Below are 24,878 nucleotides of genomic sequence, written 5' to 3' on the forward strand. Positions count from 1 at the left end.
CCCTTACCAACAACTCTAAAAGTCAAGGCAATTTCTTCGCATAACTAATAAAAACTTAGCTCGCTTCTAAAAGGCAGATCCAGGTGGAGAGGGAAAAAAAAAAAAAAAAAAAACGGAACGAACTTGATTGCGAAAACAAAATGTGGCCCATACAGGTCTCGAACCTGTGACCTTCGCGTTATTAGCACGACGCTCTAACCAGCTGAGCTAATAGGCCAGTTGACATTCCCTTCGGTTTTAATTAATTTATTCTACAAGGTTTTGGAAATAACGTTAGAAATTTCCAAATTTCCAAATTTGTCACTTAATTATTAAATCATACAATTTCAACCCTTTTGATTAGAAAGTCTCCTAAAGCTTGTCCACTGGATACGATCTGATCGATGGTTTTGGGTGGTTGGTTGTTATTGCTGCTAGTGCTTCGATTGGTTGCATTCTAATCTCCAAACGCATGTGATGCATGAAATATTCTTTGTTAAATCCGCACTCGTTCTTGAATTATTGGTTTCAAAAAAGCCTCTCATCAACTCATCCCAAAAGCACTTCTATCTTCAAAAGTGCACTTCAATTACGAATCAAATCAATCTGTAATATTTGTCCCTACCATATATGAAACAACAAAAAGAAGGATGGGTACTCAAAAAAGTATGTAATAGGAGGATAACCACACTTTGCTACTTTTTTTTCAAAAGTGATATTCTAAGAGCTTGCGTTCACGAAACGTGGAGCTCAATCTATCAGCAAAATCATTGCATTTACCTTTCTCGTGAAAAATAGTCGGAGCTAATTTCAAAACCAAAATGATGGTAGTAGGATGCTGAAATCTTATCAATGACAAAATCATGAGAAAGAAATGCACGTCGACTAGTATATTATTGTGAAAGATGAGCTTTTATATAGTCTAAATTCAGTGTCAAAAGTTACAACAAGAACATGAACTATCATGGAGAGAAAACGTCGGCGACGAATTAGTTTATGTTTTTTAAATTTTCCAAAGTTGTCATCATTTATATTCTCTGCTAACGTCTATCCAATAAGTCACATTATGTACAATATCATTTAGTTGCTGCCATTCCATGCATGTAAAAGCCACCATATATAGCATGCTACTCGGGTCACTACCAAAACCCTAGATGCTGGCTATCATGCACTCCGTCGGTCGGAAACCCTTTTCTTTCTTCTTAAACATCATATTAATAGTTCTCTTAGTTTTGGCACCCATAGCATCTGGAATTCGAACCTACCCGACACCAAATGTACCGGATTATAAAAGCCAAGGCGCTTCGGAGACGCCTGCAGCTGTGCCTCGGCTGGTGCTGTTAGATTTGAAGGAGAGGCTAGCTAGTGGCTGTTTTTCATCATGTGGTTCTTTCTAAGCGTCCTATCCCACTTCGGGTCCAAGCCATAGGAGCAACAAGGCACCTAATTCTTCAAGGCATTTGTTATTAAATAGTCCATGATTTGTTATTAACAAGTGCGACATGCCTACTTTTGTTTAATAGTTTCGCTTACACGACACGTTAGTTCCACTCAAAACTAAAAGTCAAGCCGCCAACATATCTAGAGGTAGCGCTACCCAATGTAGGTCGACACTGGTTAGTCAATGGCCGCCAGCTGGTGAATTGTTTCATGACAAATATGGGAGCCAGACTTGCTTGCACCCACACTCTTCTTTAGTTTTTGTTTTCTCTTATATATTTCAGTGATTGATTTAACTTGAGCTGCACTTCTGCATTATTGATATGGAAACATAATTAATCTGAATGCCAAAAATCACAAACCAAGTGGAGGCATTTTGGTCCTATGGCTATGATCAGGTCTAAATTAATGAACGAGCGCACGGTTGTGTGGATCCCTTGAGTTGGTTCGATGTTCTTGAGCCTTGGTTTAGTCATTTTTTACGACGTTGTCTAGTCAAATTGAAATTAAGCGAGGGTGTGCAACTCAAGTACTCGAGAAGATTTATTTATGCACCCAAGTTTTAAGTTTGATTTATGTTTCCTCAATATTGCTTGTGTAAAAAGAAAATTATATTGAAATTGAACAAGAGGAGTGTAGTTTAAGTGGTTAATTAAGATTATTTATCGATGCACCTGAAGGCTGAAGTCTTAAGTTTGAGTCTCCTCCTTCAATATCACTTATATAAAATGCAAAAACAAAACAAACAAAAATTGAAAGTTAAAATATTTCATCTTTCTTTTTTTCCTTTTTGAATTACTTCGTGTATAAGTGACTAGTCTTTCATATACATGACAACAAATTAGTCTGCCAAATTGTGAATTTTGATTCTTCAAAGTTCCCTTTTTTTCCTTTTCACTTCGGTCACTTTCCAAGAAAGCCGGATATGTGAAAAGACTTATGAGTGAAACCTGCTTGATCTTAGAATTTAACAGGCCATGACTTTGAAAGTTGATAGATATTATATTCTTGGAGAAAATAAGAAAGTTGTAGACTCTAATTAATACTGTGCATGCTTCTCTGATCCTAGCTACATGGTCAATCCTGGTGGTTAGAATAATATCCACGCACCATATATGTATTTCTACTTATGTCTCATTCAACTGATGGATGTGTTTCTTTGCAAGTGGCACTCTTAAACAGTAATTATATCTTCCTTATGGGCGTGATTGATATGTTAATTTTAGGAACATGTCTCCGCTTTGGAATTTTTTGACGCACTAGAATAGAAAAGACACATGAACTCCTAGACAAAACTTCATAAATACTAGCATATTCCAAATTAAATTTGAGAAAGGAACTGCAAGCGATGAATTGTCTTGAGTTTATAGCTTTTCTTTTAAACACATTGTCTTTCGAGTTCACGCCCTTATTCTTTACTTAGGCCATCTCCAACTGAAGGCTAGCCAGATGGCTCGTTTTAGTCATCTGTCCCACCAAGAAATTAATATTTTAATGAACAATGCATGGTCATATTTCTTACCATCTCCAACCGAGGGCCAAAGGGCCATAGGGCTCGTTTTAGCCCTGTCACAAAAAACCATCTCCAGCCGAGAGCCAAACATAATTTATTATTTAAAAATTACAACTTAAATTCAAATCCAACGGCTAAGTGACGTCAGCTAGCCGTTGGATTTGAATTTTTTTTTGCTATAAATAGGGTGGATATTGGGTTATAATTCACACACCTTTGAATTCAATCTATTTCAATTCAATCTCTTTCAATTCAAGTTTGCAATGAATTCCAACTTTGGATCCTTTTCAGATTCCAACTGGGGGTCCTCATCCAATTCCAAATTGGAAGAAAAATGGGCGCAGATGAGACAAGAAGATGATGAGTCTGATGAAGAAGATGAAGCATGGCGCAACACACAAAACAGAGTAGCAACCATGGCTATGGCCATGGTGTGTCAACCAACTCAGGAACAACCTCAATGGGGTGGCTCTGTTGCTGGTTGCTCTTACAAACCACGAAACAGATCGATGATGCATGTCAATCTGATGAGCAACTACTTCAACCCCAACTTGGTATACACAGATGAGGATTTTAGACGTCGCTTCCGGATGAGACGTCATGTCTTCAAGCGTTTACTTTGTGATGTTCAGCAGGTCAATATATACTTTCCACAAAAGCGGGACATAGTAGGCTGCCCTAGTTTCTTAGCTCATCAGAAGGTTACTGTTGCACTCCGAAGGATGACCTATAGCTCCCCAGCTGATTCGATGGATGAAACCCATGGTATGTCTGAGTCTACATGCCTTGATACTCTTGCTATAGAATGATATGTTCCCATGCCACAAACAAGTACCTACAACAGGATCTTGTTGCACATCTTTGGGCCAAAAATAACATGGAGTAGGCGTTTAAGTTTTATGTTGTTAACTGTTTTTAAAAATGTTGTTTAAGTTTTATGTTGTTAAATGTTTTTTTATGTTGTTTAATGTTATTTAATGTTATTTAATATTGTTTAGTATTGTTTAATGTTGTTTCATGTTACTTAATGTTATGTAATGTTTAATGGTTTAGGAAGGTATAGGGAAAAAAAAAGTTATAAAAAATTTTCAACAAATTTTGTGTAAAAAATAAAAAATAAATAATAACGGCTAGCTGACCGTTGCATTTGAATTCCAGCCCCGCCTGGGGACGGTTGGCTGGCTCATCTGGGCCGGCCGGTTGGCCCTTTTTTGTCCAGTGAGGCCCACGAGCCATTTGGCCTGGCCCTCGGTTGGAGACGGTTTTAGGGCTACTTTCGGCCCTCTGGCCCTATGAACCATTTGATTGGAGATAGCCTTAATGTAAATGAGTGAATGATATCATCGTTTTAATTACAATTCAAACGATGATCAACGTCATTCGTGACATTTACAGTGCAAGTAAAAAAACTTTTGATTGGCACCATACAGATGTCACCGCTCCAATCAATATGATTTCGTGTTTGTAAGATTATAAGAGTAATTTGTTCAACTAATCATGCGACGCAGTAGTTCGACAAAGTACACAAGTGGTCGGCATATGAGGGTCTTGCTCGAAAAACAAGTCCCAAAAACATGCTTTTGCGTTTTCTGGCACTTATCTTTCACAACTTTTAGACTCAGAAAATTGTTATTGACATTCCAAAAATCTAATTTTTTACTCTAAATTTTATATAATTAGAAAGAAAAAAACATTTGTGTGAAGTGTAGAATGAAATTTGTGGAATGCTAATAACAGTTACCCAGACTCAAATGGCATTACCATTTTATACACTATACTCTTCAACATTGTTATTCTATTTGTTTATGTTCTGTCCAACACTAAATGAAAATATTTTATTTTAATTCATTGATATTCTTACACTAAGGAGATGAAGAGTTCGGCAAAGCCATACAGTGGTCAACCTAATTTGATATCGAATTTGTCATTCACAAGATTCAAACCTAAAACCTCTAACTTATAAGTGAACGGAAATATCATCAGATCGTAGTCGTAGTACTGAGTGACATTCCCACCCAATTAATATAAAAGAAAATCTCTCTTTTAGGAACTTTGCTTTTTGGGTGATGATCTATTTGTAGAACTTTAACAAAGGCCAAAATGTTCCAAATGCTCAGCACTTTTTGCTACTTAAATGAACAATTGACGTTAGAAGCTCTATGAACCACTTAAGAAAAAAGAATTATAGCTTATGGAATCATCAGGAATTTGGAGAGCTCTTAATTAGGAGATGCCAAATTTAACCAAATGCAAGCGAAGGTTCTGAAATGCTCAGTCCTCACCCAAGAATGGACAATAATCCTTGTTCCTCTCTTACCTTTTACTTTTATATCATTCTTCTATTTTCTCTTTAAAATTCGCATAACTATTTTTTGGACAAGGATCATTTTCGGATTCCTTCCACTAAATCCACAAAATCTACTAATTCGGACCATTAAAATTTAATCTAACGGCTAAAAACAGGGGTCTCATTTAAACGTTATAATAACTTTAATCGTTTGATCAAATTTCAAGAGTCCGAATTAATGAAAAAGATTGGAAAGGATCCCTTTCCCTATTTTTCAACGTTGACAGGATATAATATTAAACAAAAAGAAAAAAGGGTAACCCAAATATAATAAAGAATTTGAACAATGGTACAATAAGGTCTTGTAAAAGCACCGTCTTTATAATATCTAAAGGGATGCAGATTATGAAAATGAATCCCAACAAATTACTGTCTATACATTTCTCTTCAACTCTTTAAATAACTACTCCACTATAAAAATAAAAAATTAAAAAAAATCCAAAACTGTAGTGACTATAGAGATCTAACAGCCAATGAAAAAAATACGAATAGTTATTGCGAATATATAACTGATACTAATCAATGGCCGACGCCGGGGCTGGGAACAGACTGCGCCAGAATCCGATTTGGTTCAACGCTAAGATGGCGTGCGATGAGCTTTTCGTTGATGACGACGGCGTGACCCTTCTTGCTTGGGGTAGAAGCAGGCACGTTGCCCTTCGGAAGGGCACTTAGAAACAGAGAAGCCTCTTTCTTCTTGTACTCGGCATCGTCCTTCTTTACATCCGAGAGCTTTCTGCTTTCTAGAATTGACACAAATGAGGCCATTACCACTAAGAAAATGAGTGCGAAAGCGCTCAGACGAGGCATAGCAGTGAAGAATGGAGAGAGAGAGAGAGAGAGAGAGAGAGAGAGAGATTTGGGATTGTGGGTTTTGTGGGTTTTGTGTAGGTTAAGGAAATGCTGATGGGGGGGCTTGGTTTAGGTTAGGCCGTGTATATATAGTAGTAGTAGGGTAAGCAAGAAAGTTCGTGTACCGCGTGGCGGCGAGAGAGAGAGAGAGAAGCTTGGGGATCACGGTCCACAAGGAGGTGGCCAAGTCAAGATCAAGTTGGAAGAGAGAGTCAGGTTAGTCAGAGGAAATTCTGGCAATATGTCATTTCATACAATGTGGGAGATGGAAAGGAACCCTTCTTCCTAATTTACCAAATTAGAGGATTTGTATTGTTGAAATTTAATCCAACGGTTACAAACAGAAGCCCACTTTAAAAATTATAATAACTTCGACCGTTGAATAAATTTTCAATAGCACTAATCTTCTGATTTAATGGATTAGAAGGAAGGGATGGATCCCTTTCCGTGGGACATTACAGAGAGTGTGAGAGGAGGCCGCGTGGAGGAATTGGAGGCTTGGTTTGGTGGGTGTGAGCTAAGCCGCCGGCCATATTTTCTTCCTTTTCTTCGTAATTTGCACTTCATGAAAACACATGCACCGTCAAATACCAACACCTTTCCTCCCATTTAATGCACCTCGGCTTGGCTCAATTATAATCAGCTGTCACTCCGGGCTCCCTTTAAATTTATCTTATATTTATAGTGTAATTTTTTCGAGATATCTGATTTTCGCATTTTCATCTTTTTTGTTTTGTACATTTTTTAATTTAATTTTTAAATTAAATAAACTAAAAATTAACGAACTAAGATAAAAGACAAAATTGCATAAAAATGCATGTGAAAGTCACTTGTTAATAAATAGAGGTAGAATATGTAAAGATTTGAAAAGTATATATAGAAATTAAACTATTAAAGTATCAAATAAATGCTCTTCGATAACAAGTTTCTTATTTAAAAAAAAAAGCAATATATATACACACACGTTTGTAAATAATAGTAGATTTAAGTTCATAAGTACTTACATAATCTTTTGATTATGCTCGTGATGAATTCAATTAAAAGTGAATTAAGGCGTTCAAGTTGCAAGGATAATTAACTCATTCTTTTATGTTGGTCTTATAATAATCTGCTCTTGTGCTTAACACTTAAAGGCAACTTTCTTTCACACCTAAATTCATTTGCTCTTCATAACTCAACCCAAATTTAATTAAGGATAAATAGCCAAAATGGTCTCTGAGATTTGCATAACTCATTACTTTGGTCCCTGAGATTCCAAATCGATAAAAGTGGTCCCTGAGATTGTCCACCATCCATCATTTTGGTCATTCCGTTAAAAACTCCGTTAAGTGTCCTGGAGCTCTTGACCGGAAGTTTGGGCAATTTTCAAAGCTTCGTAACTCAATTATTTCTTAACCAAATTTGACCCATAATATATCAAAATGAAAATAGGAAAGTGTAGAATAAGATTATACCTATTTCAAAGCCTAATGGTTGCCGGAGATGGCCAGAAAATAGCCTCAAAGTTGACTGGTCCGAGTGAAAACTTGAAAACTCGCCGGAAACTGGGTAAACTTTAAATGTTCGTAACTTCTTCAATACTCAACGAAATCAGTGATTCAAAAACGAAAATCATACTTCTCAACAAGACAAAGAGAATGGAACATTTTTCGACGGCTAAATCGTCTTGGTTAGGCCGGAAAACAGCTCGAAAGTGACTAACTCGAGACCAAGATAGCCACTTTCGAGCCGTTTTCCGGCCAAACCACCGCAAGTTAGCCATAAAAAAAGGTATCATTCTCTTTGTCTCATCGAGAAGTATGATTTTAGTTTTTGAATCACTTGATTTCATTTAGTATTGAAGAATTTATGAACGTTTAAAGTTTACCCAGTTTCCGGCGAGTTTTCAAATTTTCACTTTGACCAATCAACTTTGAAACTATTTTCCGGCAATCTCCGGCAACCATTGGGATTCGAAATAGGTATAATTTTATTCTACACTTTCCTATCTTCATTTTGATATATTATGGGTCGAATTTGGTTAAGAAACGATTGAGTTACGAAGCTTTGAAAATTACCCAAATTTCCGGCCAAGAGCTTCGGGACACTTAACGAAGTTTTTAACGGAATGACCAAAATGATGGATGGTGGACAATCTCAAGGACATCTTTTATCGATTTGGAATCTCATGGACCAAAGTGATGAGTTATGCAAATCTCAGGGACCATTTTGGAGATTTACCTTTTAATTAAAGGCTAAACTTTTTCAATAGAGCCTAATATATATTCCCAAAACATCTTTTTTTCATTTCCTTGAAATTTAAAGCTTTTTCCTTTGAAAAAAAACAACAACCGTAACTGTCATAGTGAAGGCCAATCCTTGTTGTTGACACAACACCTCCTTCTTAGGTGCACAATAACATGCCTCTAATTTAAAGGCATTGCAAGGAAGTTCCTACATGAGGAGAGTTACACTTTTAGCTGAGGTGTGAAAACAATCTACTTAACCAAAATCTATACGATTTGTTTATTTAGGTATTAACAGAAAGAAAAATATAAAAGTGAAGGTTGTGAAAAGCATGGGACATGGCATTCTCCCGGCTTGACCTGCAAAGCGCAGCCAAGCCATTTGTTTTCTGAGGGCTGAAGCTTTGGGACTTGGGGAGGTGGGAGATCGGGGATTGGTGGGCAAAGTCACAGCCGTGAAGCTCAAGAGCAAGATCCATGTGGTCCCTGATCATAACGCAACAAAAATATAAAAGTGACGAGTTTTTTCTTTTTTACGTGGAACTTTGATTGAACGATATCTTAGAGAAGAAAAACGGGAACCATCTTTTTAATTCAAAGGTCTCACACTCGTAAATCACATTACGACGCAAGTAATTTTATTGAGCTTTTTACTCTTATTTTTAAAAAGCAACAAATTTCTTCGATTAATTAATTAAGGTCTAAACCTCTTTAATTAATAAGAATTCAAGATGATCATATTTTAAAGAAGAGACAACTTTCCGCATGTAGATAATTTCTGAAAATTCAAAAATCTCACACTCGTAAATCACATTACAACATAAGTTTATAATTTTATTGAGCTTGTTACTCTTATTTTTGAAAAGCAACTAATTTCTTCTATTAATTAAGGTCTGAACCTCTCTAATAAGACAATCATATTTCGACGAAGGGACAACTTTCCGCACGTAGATGATAATTCCTGAAAGCATAGCTGCAGAGAATATGCATTATTATTCTTGAATATTTTGGCCATATGCATGCATGCTGAAAATGAAGGGTGCAAAATATTGACTGAGAGTTTTCGATGCTCTGGGAAGATAGACCAAACTGACGTGTGCACACAGGAAAAAGAGACTCCAGGAATAAAATTACCAGATAGTAGATCATAAGATCATTGAAAATAGTAATACCACGCGTTTAATTTAATTTAAAGGGTTGCATTTGGCAATAAACAATATACCGTTCAAAATATATGTTAGTTTTTTCTTCAATTGTCAAATATATACAGCTCAAAGATCAGTTTTCATTTTTTAAGGTTATTTTTGTAATAACCCGTATTTAAAAATAAAAAAAAGGTTATATATACGTATAATATTATTTTGTTAGGCCTTAAACTTAATCTCTTGACTTGTTGATGGAAAATCACCATTGCTAGCTTCATTGATCTTTAATTTGAAGCACAATCAGGAACAAAGAGCTGAGAGCTTGAATTGGGGATTATCTAACTAGAATTGGTGTGATATTTTTAACAAATGGTGAGGTGGCAAGTTGAGTTAATGTAGTGTGATTATTCATCCCTGAACATTGGAGAGGTGTGAGTCTATATAGGGCCATAGATTTGTATTTCAATTATTTGTCTATATTTTCTCTTCAATGCTTCAATCTATCATTCCAAATTCTCCAATGAGATAACCACATGTGGATTTGAAATGCAAAGTAGACGTAAGTGAAGATCTTTAACATCCAGTAGTACAGCTTCTTCGATCAGATTTACTCTCTATAAATGGAGAAGAACGAAGGAAAAAAAGGGAGGAATAGAAACACCACCACATGAGCAAGAAGAATGTCTTCTTTCTTAGACCAATCCCTCCTTCACTATCCATTTCTTTCATATTATGTCAAGGCTTGAAGCCATTTCCATTGTATTTTGTAAATCTTTCATACATAGTGAAATAAAAATCTATATCCACCTCTAGTGGACGTAGCCGAATTGGTGAACCACTTAAATCTTCGTGTTCCTTTGTGTAATTGCAATAGATTTGAGTTGAGCAAACCATTTAAACACTGAGTTATTAAATAGAAACATAATGGAAAAGGAGGATCGACAAATTAAATGAGGAAATGGTAACATATTGCTTATCATTTATATTAAAGATTATTATTTTGTTATTAATATTATGATTATACTACTCTTGTCACTAATCAATTTGATTTATGTTGAAGCTTGCAAGCTTATTAGATAAAATGTGAGTATTGATATCTATGTGCACATGACATATACATATGCATTGCAAAGTAAGAAAAAGAGTTGTGTTGTGTCCAGTGCTCACTTGTGTAAAGTGTTTGAGTTGTGAGGATATTCAAGGGTTGAAGTTTGCCTTTAATATAAAATAATGAACCTTGTGTATGTTAGGTGTAGGGTGCAGGGCTTAAGTATACAAATTGGTTGATTATAAAAATAATGAAATCTTGTTTTATGTCAATCGTCGGGGGAATGGCTTGAATATACAATTGGGCGTCGGGGAAAGTGTCTGTTTAATAAAGTGGAAACTGAGACTTTAATTACAAAAATTGGGGTTAAGGGATGAACGGGAGTTAACTCATATTCTAAGGTATTCGGAGCCAAGTGGTATAAACATGGTATGAGACTTGCAGGCTTGGGTGTCTTAGGTATGTGTTGACGGGATTAGAAGGCAGTGAGTACATTCATGTATCTCATTGCATACATTTTATGTATTTGCAAGAGCTACTCATTTCAATTTAGTTGGTACTTTTGTTATGAATTAATTTTGTATACTACTATTTTATTTCCACTGCGTAGTCAATAAATTATATGTAGTAAACTCAAGCTTTTATTCTGAAAGATTTGTTATATAGTGTAATCATTGTAATTTAATTTTATTTTCCATCATATCTTGGTTGTATAATTTATTTTTATTGCTAAGATATGACTCACACCCTAACTTGTGAATAGTCTTTATTTGCAGGTTGGAGCATGAAAATTTTCTCACAGCCAGTACAACTTGGACTAACCACATGTACAAGTCCCCTTTTAACAGCTATGACTCGATGTGGCACGTTTAGTTGTACGTTTTGTACTCTGAAGTCCCTTAGTCATTTTGGATAGCAATTTGCTACTTAAAAGTAAAGAAAAAGTTAAGTTAACCAGTCTAACAACCATATATTGACGGATCTATAACGTGACAAACATGAGAAATAGTACAACAATTTGTCATATATCATTTGTCAAATGGTATTTGCAATTTTTGCTCTCTCTCAATTTCTTTTATGAAGGAAATTCAATTGATCTCAGCAAATGCAAATGGAATATTATTAAATGGCATTCATATCTTATGAGTCACACCATTCTACTAGCTAGACCAAATCATAGAAGTGTTCCCATCAATTAATAAATGTCACGAAGAAAATGCTTATTTAAATATGTAAAAATAAGGATTTTGACAAAAAAAAAAAAAAACGTGAAAATAAGGGTACACACACATATATTATTTTCTTTTCATGTGCTGAAACTTTATGATGTATGGTCAGACAATAAACTTTGTTGGCCGAAGCAGATAAATCTTGTCTAATGAAGATACCTGAGCAGCTGACATGGGTGAATGATTTAAGGATTGTTTTGTTGACATTGTGCCCTACATGCACTTAATTTCTTCTTCCTTGGGCGGCTGCGTCATTCAATGCCGACAATGCTGGAAATTTAGCACCATACTTCTGTGACTTCTCCATCTCTTGCATTTTTGGCTTATGTTTTTCTGCGTAGTGAGTGTATACGCGGTATTATGCGGATTTGTTTTATGCATAGTAATGGTAGCTAGCATTAAGTCAAAATATTGACATGGTTTTGTCTGTTATGGGCATGCATGCTCAAATTGGCCATGGGAGGCCTCCTTATGTTTCTGATTTTAATTTATTTTATGATATTCTTATGGGGTTTTTTTTCCATTCGATGTCGATACGTATTTTTGAGATTAGGGTTTAGGCAATTGATATTATTGTGTACCAGGAACTGTGAATGGATGTGGAATTGTACTACTACAAATAGTACTACATCTTTGATATCGATTGCTTGTTAAATCTTGTGAATGTGTAATGAGCGAAAGTATTCATGTATTAAACCTATTTGGAGAGGTAATTATTTATTATTAAATCCAAATTATGATAATATTTACTTGCGAAACCCAAATTTGCTATAATTTTTGTTTATTGAGAATCATGCATGCCATAAAAAATAATTGCTCCATGTGTATGTGTCGAAATTAGGTGATGATACTTGGCATATGTTTATATTTTCAATCTGTTTAAATAAAAATATATAAAACTAAAACCCATGAAAATTAACAAAGGAAAAGGGTCCTACAAAACCAAATAAATGGTTCATGGGATATGATATACAAATTATTTGGGAGCAAAAAGAAGTAAGACCCACAAGGGTTTGTCACAAGAAAATGTATTAACATCTTGAATATCCTTCTCTTGAGAGTTGAAGTTTGGATGAATATATTTTAATTAAACTGATGATCCATCTAATGGTGGATAATTTGAGAGTTGTTTTCTGACTTTCGATCTATACAAAAAAAAAAAAAAACACAACTTGAGGCTGAATTACGCAAGAGGTCAATTACCCATGCAAATGCAACGTGTTCAACGCTTAGCTTGTACTGTCTTCTTCAGCGATTCTCTTTGTTCAGGATTTGAGGAACCGCCAGACCTCATTACTGGTTTTCTTCTTAAAGAGTGTATTGAATAGTTTAGCTATTGTTTTAATCTTTTGTTGCATTGCTTCCGTGTATTGACTTGTTCTTCAAAGCAATGAAATTCTCTACCGTTTCAATTAAAAAAAAAAAAAAATAGATGGAGAATATAATAGACAAATGCTAAAAGGTCAAACAAAGAAAAATTATTAAGAAATAACATAGTTATTACTCTTCTATGATCTTAACACGTCTACTAAATATAATGCTAAAGAATTTTCACGATTCTGTTTAGTCATGTAGCCTCCTAGGTCTTAACTAATTAAGTCAAACTTTGTTAATAATGTTACACTAATAAGAGTCTAAATTGCAAAAGACTGTAGTCCACGTCTCGCACATATCATTGACCTTAGGCTGCTAACAAAAGATAGGACATTGCGATGGAATTATTAGATTCTTTACTCTTTGAATTATTATTTGTGTATTATATTAAACATAAACAATTTGATTAGGTGGTTATGGTTGCATAATAACACAACAAACTTGATAGCTACCCCAATATGTTATAATAATATTCCATGGCATCTGCATTCTGCAGCAGTCCCACACAACCGCGTACCAGCAACAACTGCTAACAAAATTATTTTCTAGCTATGAGATTTACGGCAAAATCTAAAGAGATAATTAACTAAATCCAAAAGATTTGATTCTAAACAAATAAGTTCAAATATTTGTACATTAATCTCACCTCCAACCGCGGTTACAACAGTGGCGATGCCCACCTACGCGTAGTTGGTGGTTGGTGGAAGAAGTTGGACGCACTCTAAAGTCACTCCATGGATACTCTTCAATCCTTCCTGAGTCCTCCACCAAGATAACAAATGGGAATTTTTGTAGTTTTGTTTTGAATTATAGCATTAAAAACTCGTTCATGCTGAAAATCGAGGCTACATTGAAGTACATTTAATCATGGAAATTGATTCTCTTAGAAAATTAAATATGTTTTAGAAAAATTTGTATGTCTTTGATAGAAATTTAACTGAATTGCAATTTCATCAGTTTGAGTCTTTGAAACTCTCTTTAAAGTGAGCTTATCAAAATGCTCATTTTCGACTAATCACTTTTGAATTAGACATCTAATTTATCTCATTCCAGATTTGTAGATATTTGATTACTATTTTTAAAGTGAGACCACATATGGTTTGATTTTTATGAGTAAGGAAGCATGCATGGGAAGTAAAAAATTGTAATACAATATATATGGTTATGCACATTAAACTGTGTGATAACTGGGCCTTGGAGACTGGGTCATTGATTTGAAGTGGGCTGGCTTTACATGACAAAAGGGTTTCAGACTGGCACAAACAATAGTTTGCTAATAAGGTTTATGTTTTTCTCAGACTCAGTGTGGTTCACTGTGGTTAGAGAATAACGTGCAACTGATTAAGTCTATTCCAACTTGCATTGGTAAGGTGCATTGTTAAACAAGAAATCAAGTTTTATATGGTAAAACAGAAGGCTAATCATAAGGTTTATAGACATTATTTTATATAAACATAACAAAAAAAGAATTAATTTTTATATGGTAAAACAAAAGACTAATTATATGGTTTAGTGTTTTTTTTTTAATTTTTAAAAATGGTTCTTGACTTCAAAGAACTTCCAACCCATGGCCAATGGAATTGTCAAAATCCACTTACCAATGCACTATGTTATTGTAAAACTAGCAAACAATACATATATATATTAGTAAAATTTCAGGATAAGTCTGGTCCTAATCTGGCCTCCATGTGGCTCCGCCACTGGGTAATAGTACTTCAAAGAATACTTCCGGAATTGGGTTCTTGGAGATAATTGTAGATGGCATCTTCCCCTTCTGAATGTTATGATTTACATTATGTATACATGGCTGATTTCAAAAGAGAAGGTTGTTCAAATTTGCGTTGTTGCTTTAGAAAGCCCTGTTGGAATATGATTATGATAACATGGTTTTCACAATATGTGTAATTATATGTGAAGGTATACCATAACATTGGTGTACTAATATACATATGATTGTAGTTGCATATGGGCTTGATAGAAATTGGGTATTCACATGATCGGAAACGGATGTGGTTAGACTATCGATCACAATATGGTGTAAATGATATGAACAGTTGTATTTCAACTATAACTTCTCCTGAATAACACAACTTCTCCAAAAAGGTTACTTCCATCTCTATATATTTGTCAAATCCCTTTCTGTCAAATTCAATTCAATTTCCATACTCACTCTCTGTTCATATCTTTCGCACCATATTGTGATCGATAGTCTAACGACATCCGTTTCCGATCCTATGAATACCCAATTTCTATCAAGCCCGTATGCAACCGCAAGACATTCCCCCTTAAAGTGCTGTTTCTACACTGTTTTACCATTCATCAACTTATGCAGATTATGACATAGTTATAACTCCTTTGCAGGTTAAGAGTGTTGCACCATTTAGCCAGTCATTTACATGGATCCCGAAAGCCCGCCTCCCGAGAAGGACTACGATGTTTAGTTTAAAACTTTGGAAGATGGAATTACAGGAAAGGAAATCTTGGAACAAGAACTGTACCGGTGTATTGCTGCATGCGTTCTGTTATCAACCTTAACTCTGTAAGTGAAAAAAATGGAGCTTGATATGCTAACAATTTTGATCTGTAGATATTAAAATAAATTACATCCAGCTATTAAATTCCGTCATATATATTATACATAGATGCACGCTAGAATTTTCGTTTTCGATATAGCATTTCCTTGGGACTGCTGCGGCTCCCATTTAATTTGAGGCCACCACTTGTCTCTCTAATTGCATGTGTATGTAAATACTCATAGCAGCAGATGAAGGGCAGACGACTCTTTAGGAACATCAAAGCAATCAAAGATTATAGGGTTCTGTGGGAAAAATTTACTTCAAAATTTGCTGTAACTGTGGAATTATAGCCTTTGATCACGAGGTCCAAATCTCCTTATATATCAGGAGGTTTGAACCTTTTTTTCAACATCAGTTTACTTTCTACACATGAGTAGCTTATACAATGTTTTCTAATGATATTCAATGAGATTATAAGTATTTAGAAAAATGGATACTTTTTTAATTCTCTCTTAAAACCCTAATGTCTCGACTCTCTAGACCATCCTAAATTGAGGAGAACGAGGAGAGCTGAAAATATTCAGTAATTCAGTTAGCTGGTCAAGTCACTCTCACAAAGGGTGGGTCCTTGTATATCGGAAGTAATGCTTATGCATAGTGGGGGCTTATTTCGTTGTGAGTGTACCTCAACATCCAGTTAATTAGGCTGCCATATCTAAATTTTTTTCCAAAGTGAGACCTCGTGTACAATAACTTACCTATAATTGGAAATCTTGAATGCATTGTGACAGTATCTCAACCAATCAAACATTGCTACATGAGAAAGTTAAAACACATTGCAATATTTAATTAGTTTGTAATATTATCACAACCGTGTCCTAATTTATAGTTAAGCTATTCACCTCAGGTATGAACGGGGGTGGCCGCATAGTTTGAAAAGCAATCTTTCTCTGTACAATGTAAGATTTGATGAAGGCTCTTCAGTCTTCCCTTTTAAGTTTCCTGACCTTGTCATGTTAAAAGTAGACATCTCTTTGTACAACTGGAAAAGTTCAAAGCTTATATAAAGCAGAGCTTCTGCAGCAAATTTAGATGTCTGTGACTGTCAAGCATTGCTGCCACATGGAAAATAAAGCCTTGGGCGCTGCATCACCACATGATATACATGCTGACATGATCTGGAGGAAGTTATTCCCTTTGCTATTTAATGCAAAAACTGCAATTTGAGGACCCTACAAGTTTGTCTGAATGAGCTGTGATTTTGGGATATGTTTCATGACCTCACTAATCACAGCAATTCACTCAATTGACTGATTTGTTGGTACACAAGGATTCCTTTAAATAGGGACATTACAATACATTGATAGGATAAATATTTAATGCTAAAGATTATGGCCATTTAACACTACGATTTAGTGGTATTCCTCTTCACTTGTAAGTAAAAGATCTTAGATTCGATTCTTGTCAAAAGCAAATTTGAACCACATTGTTGCTAGCCCATTGTGAAGCTAAACCCACCATCTTCCGTTAATATAGATAATATCATTTGCTAAAAAAAAGTTTACAAAAGATTATAGTTTCTAAACATCTAATTAGAAGGGACAAGGATTCTCTCCCTTTTTTTTCCCTCCCCCTTCCTTCCTTCTGTTTGAAGGCTCATGATTTCATCTTGTATGGAGAGAGAAGAAAAAAATTACTGTGAAAGGAGGAGAGGGAGGAAAGGAAAAAAAGGAGGGGAGATAATCCCCATCCAACCTTTCACTCTTCCAAGTCCGAATACAAATAAATGAGCAATAGTTTTCCATTCCTAGGTACATTAACATTTTCATGACATCTATGCATATGAAATCACTGGCTAATTGAGTGCTGCAATTGAACAACTAAGCATATATATGCAAATTACAGAACTTCCCAATTTTATAAACGAAATTAAAGACCAAAAAGAAAGTAAAAAGAAACGCAAAGAATAAAAAGGGTCGATGCCAAATTATTTATTTTCTCTAAATACTTTTTTCCTTTTTTCGGCTGTAAAAATAGGAACATTTACATGATAAAATAAAAGAGAAGTAAAAATGAGGTTCTCTAGCTATTTCTTTTTTCTTGTTTGATTTGAATTGGTTTCTTGACCTGCAATCCTCATAAATGGAGTTCTGATGGCTTCACAATATCCTTCAATAACACCAGCATCCCTACAAAAAATCAGACAAATAAATACATATAAAACCAAGTGTGAAACAATATAAGCGCGATAAAAAAGCACAGAGGTAAGCCAATCACACAAACGAAACAAGAAGCTTAAGCAACTCACCCCAAAACAAGCTTTATCGTGTCTTGCAGGAGGAGCTTCCGTTAGGGTTGAAAGTCTGGCAAGCATTTCTTGTTCAGTGAATATTTTACCTTGAGAGCTCACGAACACGGTCCGCCGGACCGGAGGAGACCACAGTCCACTCTGCTCGTAATCAAAGTCGAACTCCGCGGCATCAAAGAACTTCTGAAGAAGTCGATCAGAAGTGGATTTTGGGACCAACTGCACAGTTGGAGAAGTGGGAGGAGGACAAGTGTCAGGCAACCCAGGTGAAGAATAAGAAGAAGAAGAAGGAGAAGAGAGCTCAGACTCTGTCCCAGAAGGCATTTGGACGAAATGGAATCCAGAATAATGGAGCTGAAAAGATAAGGGAAGGCAAAACTTGACAAAACTAATGTATGTGTATAAGGGGGAGGTCAGAGGTGTGATAAGGACGTGTATGGCTGTATGCAATCATAGGGGGACGTCGTGGCTGCTATATATAATACATGATTTTTATGTTATTCAATATCTGGCAGCGCACTCTTTGTTTTTCAAGCTAAAGAGTCTGGAACTTTGAAAAGGTTTACTTTGGAGAGATGCTAGACTAGAGGAGTCACATATTAAACGAGGTCTATAAAAATTGGTTCTATAGAGGTGCTTATACATGTAGGGTTCGTTTGGAAATAATTATGTAGGAAGCTATTGTAGAACGTATGACGGGGGTAGAGTGGATCGAACAATAGCTTGACAGATGTCAAAATCAAAGTATTCATGATTTACAGATTCGTTTTGGAGTTTCGATGTGAACCCATATATAATATACTATTTAGAGAGAACTGTGTGATTACGAGTCAAATAATTTTGAGCTTTCTCATATTTTTTCGTTGATTGTCACGCTGCGTAAGAAACGCTGCTACTCCTAAACTCTTTTAAGTCAAATAGTGTTAAAAGTGTTTTTTACTATAAAAAACATTCTTAGGTATTGTAGAGCATATTCAAACCTGCCTATTAATACCACATCAATCAACCTAAATTTGAATCCGTGCAAATGGACATGGTGGCACACATAAATCATTTGTGGGTCTACTTCATGGAACGCCCAATTAATTTCTCAACGCTTGTATAATTCATGGTTGGTGTGAAAGGTTTGTCTTGTTGGTGAGAAAAGATCCTAAATTGTATTGTTGGTGCAATATTAACCACATTGTCTTGACTTTTAGGGTTTTGAAAGACAGAAGAATGTAATTTGGTCATATATAGATTATGATACTGGTTAGTATATTTTTACCGTGCATTAGTTACACCGATGTGCTTTTACTATGCATCTGATTTCAAATTTCTCTCTCATATTTAGATCGAGCTCAGATCACAACGTTATAAAATAGATTAATTTCATTTATTGGATCATAACGTTTACCAATTAGAATTTTAACCAACAACAAAGAAAAACGTTTAGAAAATTATAAAAAATAAAAATAAAAAATAAAAAATAAAAAACTCTTGTCCAGTAGGGTTTCCATTTTAAATAAAATAAATACATTCATAATATCTCACTCCACTCCAATCTGCTACATTCCATCCTGCATTCTTGCTGCACCAGATTATTATCTTTCATTAAGATTTAATGACCCCACCTTTTCATAACCTTATTCCTAATCATTTTTGAAAGCCCAATTAGCCCCAAAGATCAGAAGAAATTAGAAGACTCAAAACTAGATTTAATTATCATTAAAAACGAATTTGAACTATATTATTATTACTATCGTTTATTTAAAAAAAAACAAAGCATTTCAAAATATCAAAAACAGCCTCACGCTAGACTTCTCAACTGTAAACCGCATTAATCGAGCAAGGACGTAAACGTCATTTCAAGTTCCACATTCCTTTGAAGACAGCAGTCTTGCACCGGTCTGACACGCCTCTGAAAAGCCGAAAGATCGAAGGGAAAGGAAGCAAAATCCACCGAAACAAACATAAAAAACAAAGATCTCAGAGAGCGAAAGCAAATCAGCGGGAGAGATCCGAAGGACAAGATCGCCACCTTTTTCTTAGAAGCGAAAGAAACTTCAAACTTTTTTCTTTGGGGTCACAGTAGTAATGGCTGGGTACAGAGCTGAGGACGACTACGACTACCTTTTCAAGGTGGTGCTGATCGGCGACTCCGGCGTTGGCAAGTCCAACTTGCTGTCGAGGTTCACCAGGAACGAGTTCAGCCTCGAGTCTAAGTCCACCATCGGCGTCGAGTTCGCCACCCGCAGCTTGGATGTCGACGGCAAAGTCATCAAGGCTCAGATTTGGGACACTGCCGGCCAAGAAAGGTTGGTTGGCTTTCTTGCTTCTCTTTTCTGTGATCTGGGTTTTTCTTATTTTCTGGAGTTTCTGTGTGGGATTGAAGCTTTTGGTTGATGATTATAAGATATGAAATGGGTCTGGGTTTCTTGGGGTTTTGGTGATGAAAAATTTACGCTTTTGTGCAATTTGGTTGGTGCCTGGATTTGGTGGTTTAATTGGGTTTGTTATAGTAGATCTGAAAATGCTTGAGTCTAGTCAAAGAATATATGCTCAGAATTTTCTGGGTTTCTTTTTGTTTTCGTAGCAATCCAAGTTATAACAGATCAATCATTGACTCATTGTGCAAATGAAATTTCTGCATTAACATTGTATTGTTGTTGTGCATATTCTGCCTTTCTTCTGCAATTTATTTAACTTTTATATATGACTTATTAGATAGAAATGAAATGAAATGTGCAGGCTGTGTTTATAGGTCTCTGTAATTTATGCTTTCCGGTTGGTGTGAAAAGGGTAATTGGAAATTCGTGGTTGCTTGTTGCTATGTGTAACGTCAATAATCCATCAGATAGAATGCTTAATTAGTTGATTGGCATTACTATTTGAAAAAAAGGTACTTAATCTCAGTGGGTTGCTGCTGATTGTACAGTGATGAAATTCTATTTGTTAGATATCATTACTTAGTGAAGCTTTGTTAATGGCCTGTTTCGGCTTGAAAATACGTGGTACTAGTCAAACCAACCTTATCAGTTTCAAAGTCAATACTTTCTGGAGATTCCAGGTACTGTGTTGGTAGATATTGGTGGAGATCGTTCATTAAATCCGCTTTCAAGTTTTCATCTGGGCCTTAAATTCAATATGGTGTCTCCCCCCTGAGTATTCTTACAGCTTATGGATGAGGCTACTGTCTTTTGTTAGAATAAGGGAAAATTGTTTAACCTTAGTAGGACATGATTGTTTTATCTGCGCTACTGTAGAATTATCAAGGAAATTGTATTTCTTATTGCTGATCCATGTACATACTGAGATTGAGAAATTGAACTGCTTTTTTCAAAGTGCGGAGTTTGAACTTTGACATGGTTTCAATAGAAATTGGTGAGTTAAATGTGACATTTAGGTAATGTAATTAAGTTAAGTTTTAATATTATGCTTTCTTGAATGATTTACCTATGATTGAGCATGAAATGCATGTGATTTACCTATGATTTAAAATGTGTCTTTATATTCTAATGACTTTCTATGAGCAAGATAGCAACTTTTTGCATTTGGAGAAGTAAAGCCTTTCTAATTTATTACCATTCAAACAAGTACTACCTTCGGAAATCCAAATTCACTATTGTCATCTGTGTTTCAACTTGATTCACATGCCTTTTCACTTTGAACAGGGTATTCTGCATAACTGTTTATTGTGCCACTGGCATGCTTTCTCTTCTATTAACAGTTCAGATTCAAATTTGTGCATATTTAATAATGGATAATAGTTTGAGCACCAAAGAAACAGCTGATGAGGATTATCTACTTCCCTTTATTGTTTTGGCGAAGTTGTATGGGTTGGGAGACATGTCGATTAGCCTGGAATTCAAATCCCATTTTGTTTTCTAGAATGAGAGGGGTGCGGTGTCTACCAAAACAAATCTTCTAAAGTATATGTTGAGTGCTTCATGTTATGTCAACATAGTTGTCCCTGGACTACCCTTCTCTTGTAAAAAACAGTAAAAACGAAGCCATCCTCTTAGCAACACTGAGATTTTTGATTAACACCAAATAAAAGATTGATTGAACTATTTTCTTTGAATCCCATGTTAGATGTCGACACAGGAGTAAGGGTAGACTAAATAGTCCATCCTACCCTCCATATCCAACTTCAATTAAACTTTTTAAACCATGGAGGATGTGTGATAACAACTCTCCTCACTATGTTATTCGACATGCACAAATTTTCTTCTCAAACATATTGCAAAGCCACCATATGACTTCAGGTCCATATCTGACACTAAGATACGCCAAGCCACCCACCTCAACCCACCCTGTCAATAACAACATTTGTTGTCTGTGTACTGAGACTGAAGGTACCTTTGTGTATAGAAAAATGGTGAATTTTTGGCTCTATAATGATGGGTTATGTATGGTTATATCATAATCTTATCAAATACTCGATGTATAATTTGAGAGCATTTCTTTTTTGTGATGATATTGACACTTGATCTGGACCAACTACATGTACTGTAATGTGGAACTTCAACATGCTCTCTTGATAGTTTATTTATAATTTGTTTCTTTCTAGTAATGCTGTACATGGGATTTTGAATATGCTATTGGTAGTTTGATGTCCTAATTGTGTTGGGGTTTCATATTGTTATTGTTATAATCACTACTAATTGTGTTAGTATTATATTGTTATTGTTGTAATAATTATTTAGTATTGTTAAATTGCTATAGTTTGGGACTTGATGTTAAAAGTTCTACTTTTAAATTCCTTTCACAATCAGGCATGTGTTTACCTTTTGTATTTGTAGGTACCGGGCAATAACAAGTGCTTACTATCGAGGGGCTGTGGGTGCACTGCTTGTGTATGATGTCACTCGGAATTCAACTTTTGAAAGTGTGGAAAGGTGGTTAAAGGAGTTAAGAGACCACACTGATCCCAACATTGTCGTCATGCTTGTTGGTAACAAATCAGATCTTCGTCATCTTGTGGCAGTCTCAACTGAGGACGGAAAATCCTTTGCCGAGAGGGAGTCTCTCTACTTCATGGAAACTTCTGCACTCGAAGCGACCAACGTGGATAACGCATTTTCTGAAGTCCTCACTCAGATCTTTCGAGTCGTGAGCAGGAAGGCCATGGAGTCTGGCAATGAAGGAGCTGCTTCAGCTGTTCCTCAAGGGGAGAAAATCGATGTTGGTAAAGATGTTTCAGCTGTGAAGAAAGGTGGGTGTTGCTCAACCTAGAGTCCGAATCTGCACCGGATGTAGCTGGTTTGTGTTTGCCACATCTGTTTTTCCCTATACCGGGGTTGTGTAAAAAAAAATCTTGGAAATTCTGCCGGCTTTAGGAGATAGGAAGGCGGGGTTCGGTGTTTACTTCCATTGTCATTATCATTAATTACCCTAAGGCAGATATGTTTAGCTGATCAAGAGGAGCTTGTTTAGTAACAAGATATTACATGTTCTTACTTTTCATAGGTGTTGAATGGGGGGTTTACTTTCACCCGAATTTTTTCGGTATTCCGAGGTTATTCTTGAGACTAATTAATTGAAATTGTTTATTCAACTTCTCTCTCTAATCTGTCCTATATTCGCTTATGTTTCATGGCGGCTGTGCACAGTGATGAATGTACATTGGGACCAAGGTGGTCCAGAAGAGTTCAAAAATACACATGCTAAGGTCTTCTGAGGACCATTCAAAGTTTGGTATGAGTTTTTCTTGTGCCCACCAAGTGTTTTTGTAATATATGCTAGACATATTTCTGCCAGCATTCAGAAGGTTCCGCTGAGAGTAAATTATCTCGATAGCACTTAATAGATTGCTTTGGCATTTGCAGACATCTAATGAAATATATGCAACATAGTTCGGGTGACGACAACAAACCCACGGTGTTAGACAAAATGCCTCAGTGAGTAAACAAATTTTATTTTTTTTGCGCGCTTCACGCTCTGTTTCTACTAAAAAATTAGATCTTTAAACACTGAAACCAATTTTCGAATCTAAATTCCCCACTGACTGGCTGTAGTTCCCTCTCGAGACAGGCTGTAGTGCAGGTCGATTCCTAGAAAACAAAACAGTTGGTGAAGGTGGTGCATCATGCATGCAAACAATAAGGCATGTCGTTTTGGAATATCCTTCTTGCCAAATTTAAAAAGTTTAGTTTGGACGTCCTTTTTCAACGATCTGATCTGTCCGTAATCATTGGGGAAAGGATATCATTGCCAATATGAATTAAACAATTTCAAACACTTTCCTTGTCCACAGGCAACGCCGGAGTTCCAGTAACCTAGGCTGCTATCCACAAATTAGCCTACGACAACAGCACAAATTGCACAACATGTTCTATTATTCATTGAGGAAAGCTAAGGAAACTGCAAGCCGTTAGATCCGTGTGGACCCCGCAGTGAAAGCGCGAGAAGATGATACAATACCGAGTGTCTTAAGCCAATCACGCATTATTACGTGAGATGGTTAAAACACATGTAATGAGTGATTTGAAATCTTCGATATAGATAAGTTTTTCTGACTTGCATGTGCAGTTGTCTCTTAAGCAACTCGTATCTACTATGGTACTGCTATATTTGATCACACATGCAAATCAAAATGAATGTGATTCATACAGAGTTATCCTTCTAGACTTTAGGCAGCAAGCAATGACCGATTCAGAATTTCGGGTTCGGAGAGGCCTCTCAAAAATGTAAAAAAACAATGCAACAATGCTGCAAACACGCTCACGAATATCTCTAAGCCATCATCTCATCTATCGTTTGGTCATCATCTCAGCTAGTACTTAATTTGCTACTTTAGATTTTTGGTCCGATTTTGATGTTTGTTTGCTTGGTGACGATGATGTTGAATTTTACGAATATGGGAATAGTCAAAACCTTCTTTGTCATCACATATTCACAATTATTGGAAATCAGAGGGA

General features: G+C 35.8%; 3 protein-coding genes, 2 long non-coding RNA genes and 1 other non-coding gene across 6 annotated transcripts; 3 read left to right on the forward strand and 3 right to left on the reverse strand.

Annotated features, from left to right (window-relative positions):
• Positions 1–143: 143 nt before the first annotated feature.
• TRNAI-AAU (transfer RNA isoleucine (anticodon AAU)) lies at positions 144–217 on the reverse strand. The gene has a single exon. It is a non-coding gene; the product is annotated as a tRNA-Ile (tRNA).
• A 2,978-nt stretch (positions 218–3,195) lies between these two features.
• Positions 3,196–3,741, forward strand: LOC139188716 (uncharacterized). Its single transcript, XM_070806401.1, has one exon. It carries the CDS (start codon positions 3,196–3,198, stop codon positions 3,739–3,741), a length of 546 nt encoding a protein of 181 aa, XP_070662502.1.
• Positions 3,742–5,581: 1,840 nt separating this feature from the next.
• Positions 5,582–6,189, reverse strand: LOC139188973 (precursor of CEP14-like). The gene has a single exon (XM_070807146.1). It carries the CDS (start codon positions 6,087–6,089, stop codon positions 5,799–5,801), a length of 291 nt encoding a protein of 96 aa, XP_070663247.1. The 5' UTR covers positions 6,090–6,189; the 3' UTR covers positions 5,582–5,798.
• Positions 6,190–17,632: 11,443 nt separating this feature from the next.
• LOC103446302 (uncharacterized) lies at positions 17,633–18,577 on the reverse strand. Its single transcript, XR_011572448.1, has 2 exons — positions 17,977–18,577; positions 17,633–17,857 (listed from the first exon to the last, which is right to left on the reverse strand). It is a non-coding gene; the product is annotated as an uncharacterized lncRNA (long non-coding RNA).
• Positions 18,578–19,785: 1,208 nt separating this feature from the next.
• On the forward strand, positions 19,786–23,515 carry LOC103446301 (ras-related protein RIC2). Its single transcript, XM_008385385.4, has 2 exons — positions 19,786–20,273; positions 22,761–23,515. Exons 1-2 carry the CDS (start codon positions 20,053–20,055, stop codon positions 23,191–23,193), a joined length of 654 nt encoding a protein of 217 aa, XP_008383607.1. The 5' UTR covers positions 19,786–20,052; the 3' UTR covers positions 23,194–23,515.
• Positions 23,516–23,541: 26 nt separating this feature from the next.
• On the forward strand, positions 23,542–24,088 carry LOC139188993 (uncharacterized). Its single transcript, XR_011572449.1, has 3 exons — positions 23,542–23,655; positions 23,787–23,858; positions 23,992–24,088. It is a non-coding gene; the product is annotated as an uncharacterized lncRNA (long non-coding RNA).
• The last annotated feature ends 790 nt before the right edge of the window (positions 24,089–24,878 follow it).

The sequence above is a fragment of the Malus domestica genome, chromosome 10, assembly GCF_042453785.1.
Source record: "Malus domestica chromosome 10, GDT2T_hap1".
NCBI classification, from domain to species: domain Eukaryota; kingdom Viridiplantae; phylum Streptophyta; class Magnoliopsida; order Rosales; family Rosaceae; genus Malus; species Malus domestica.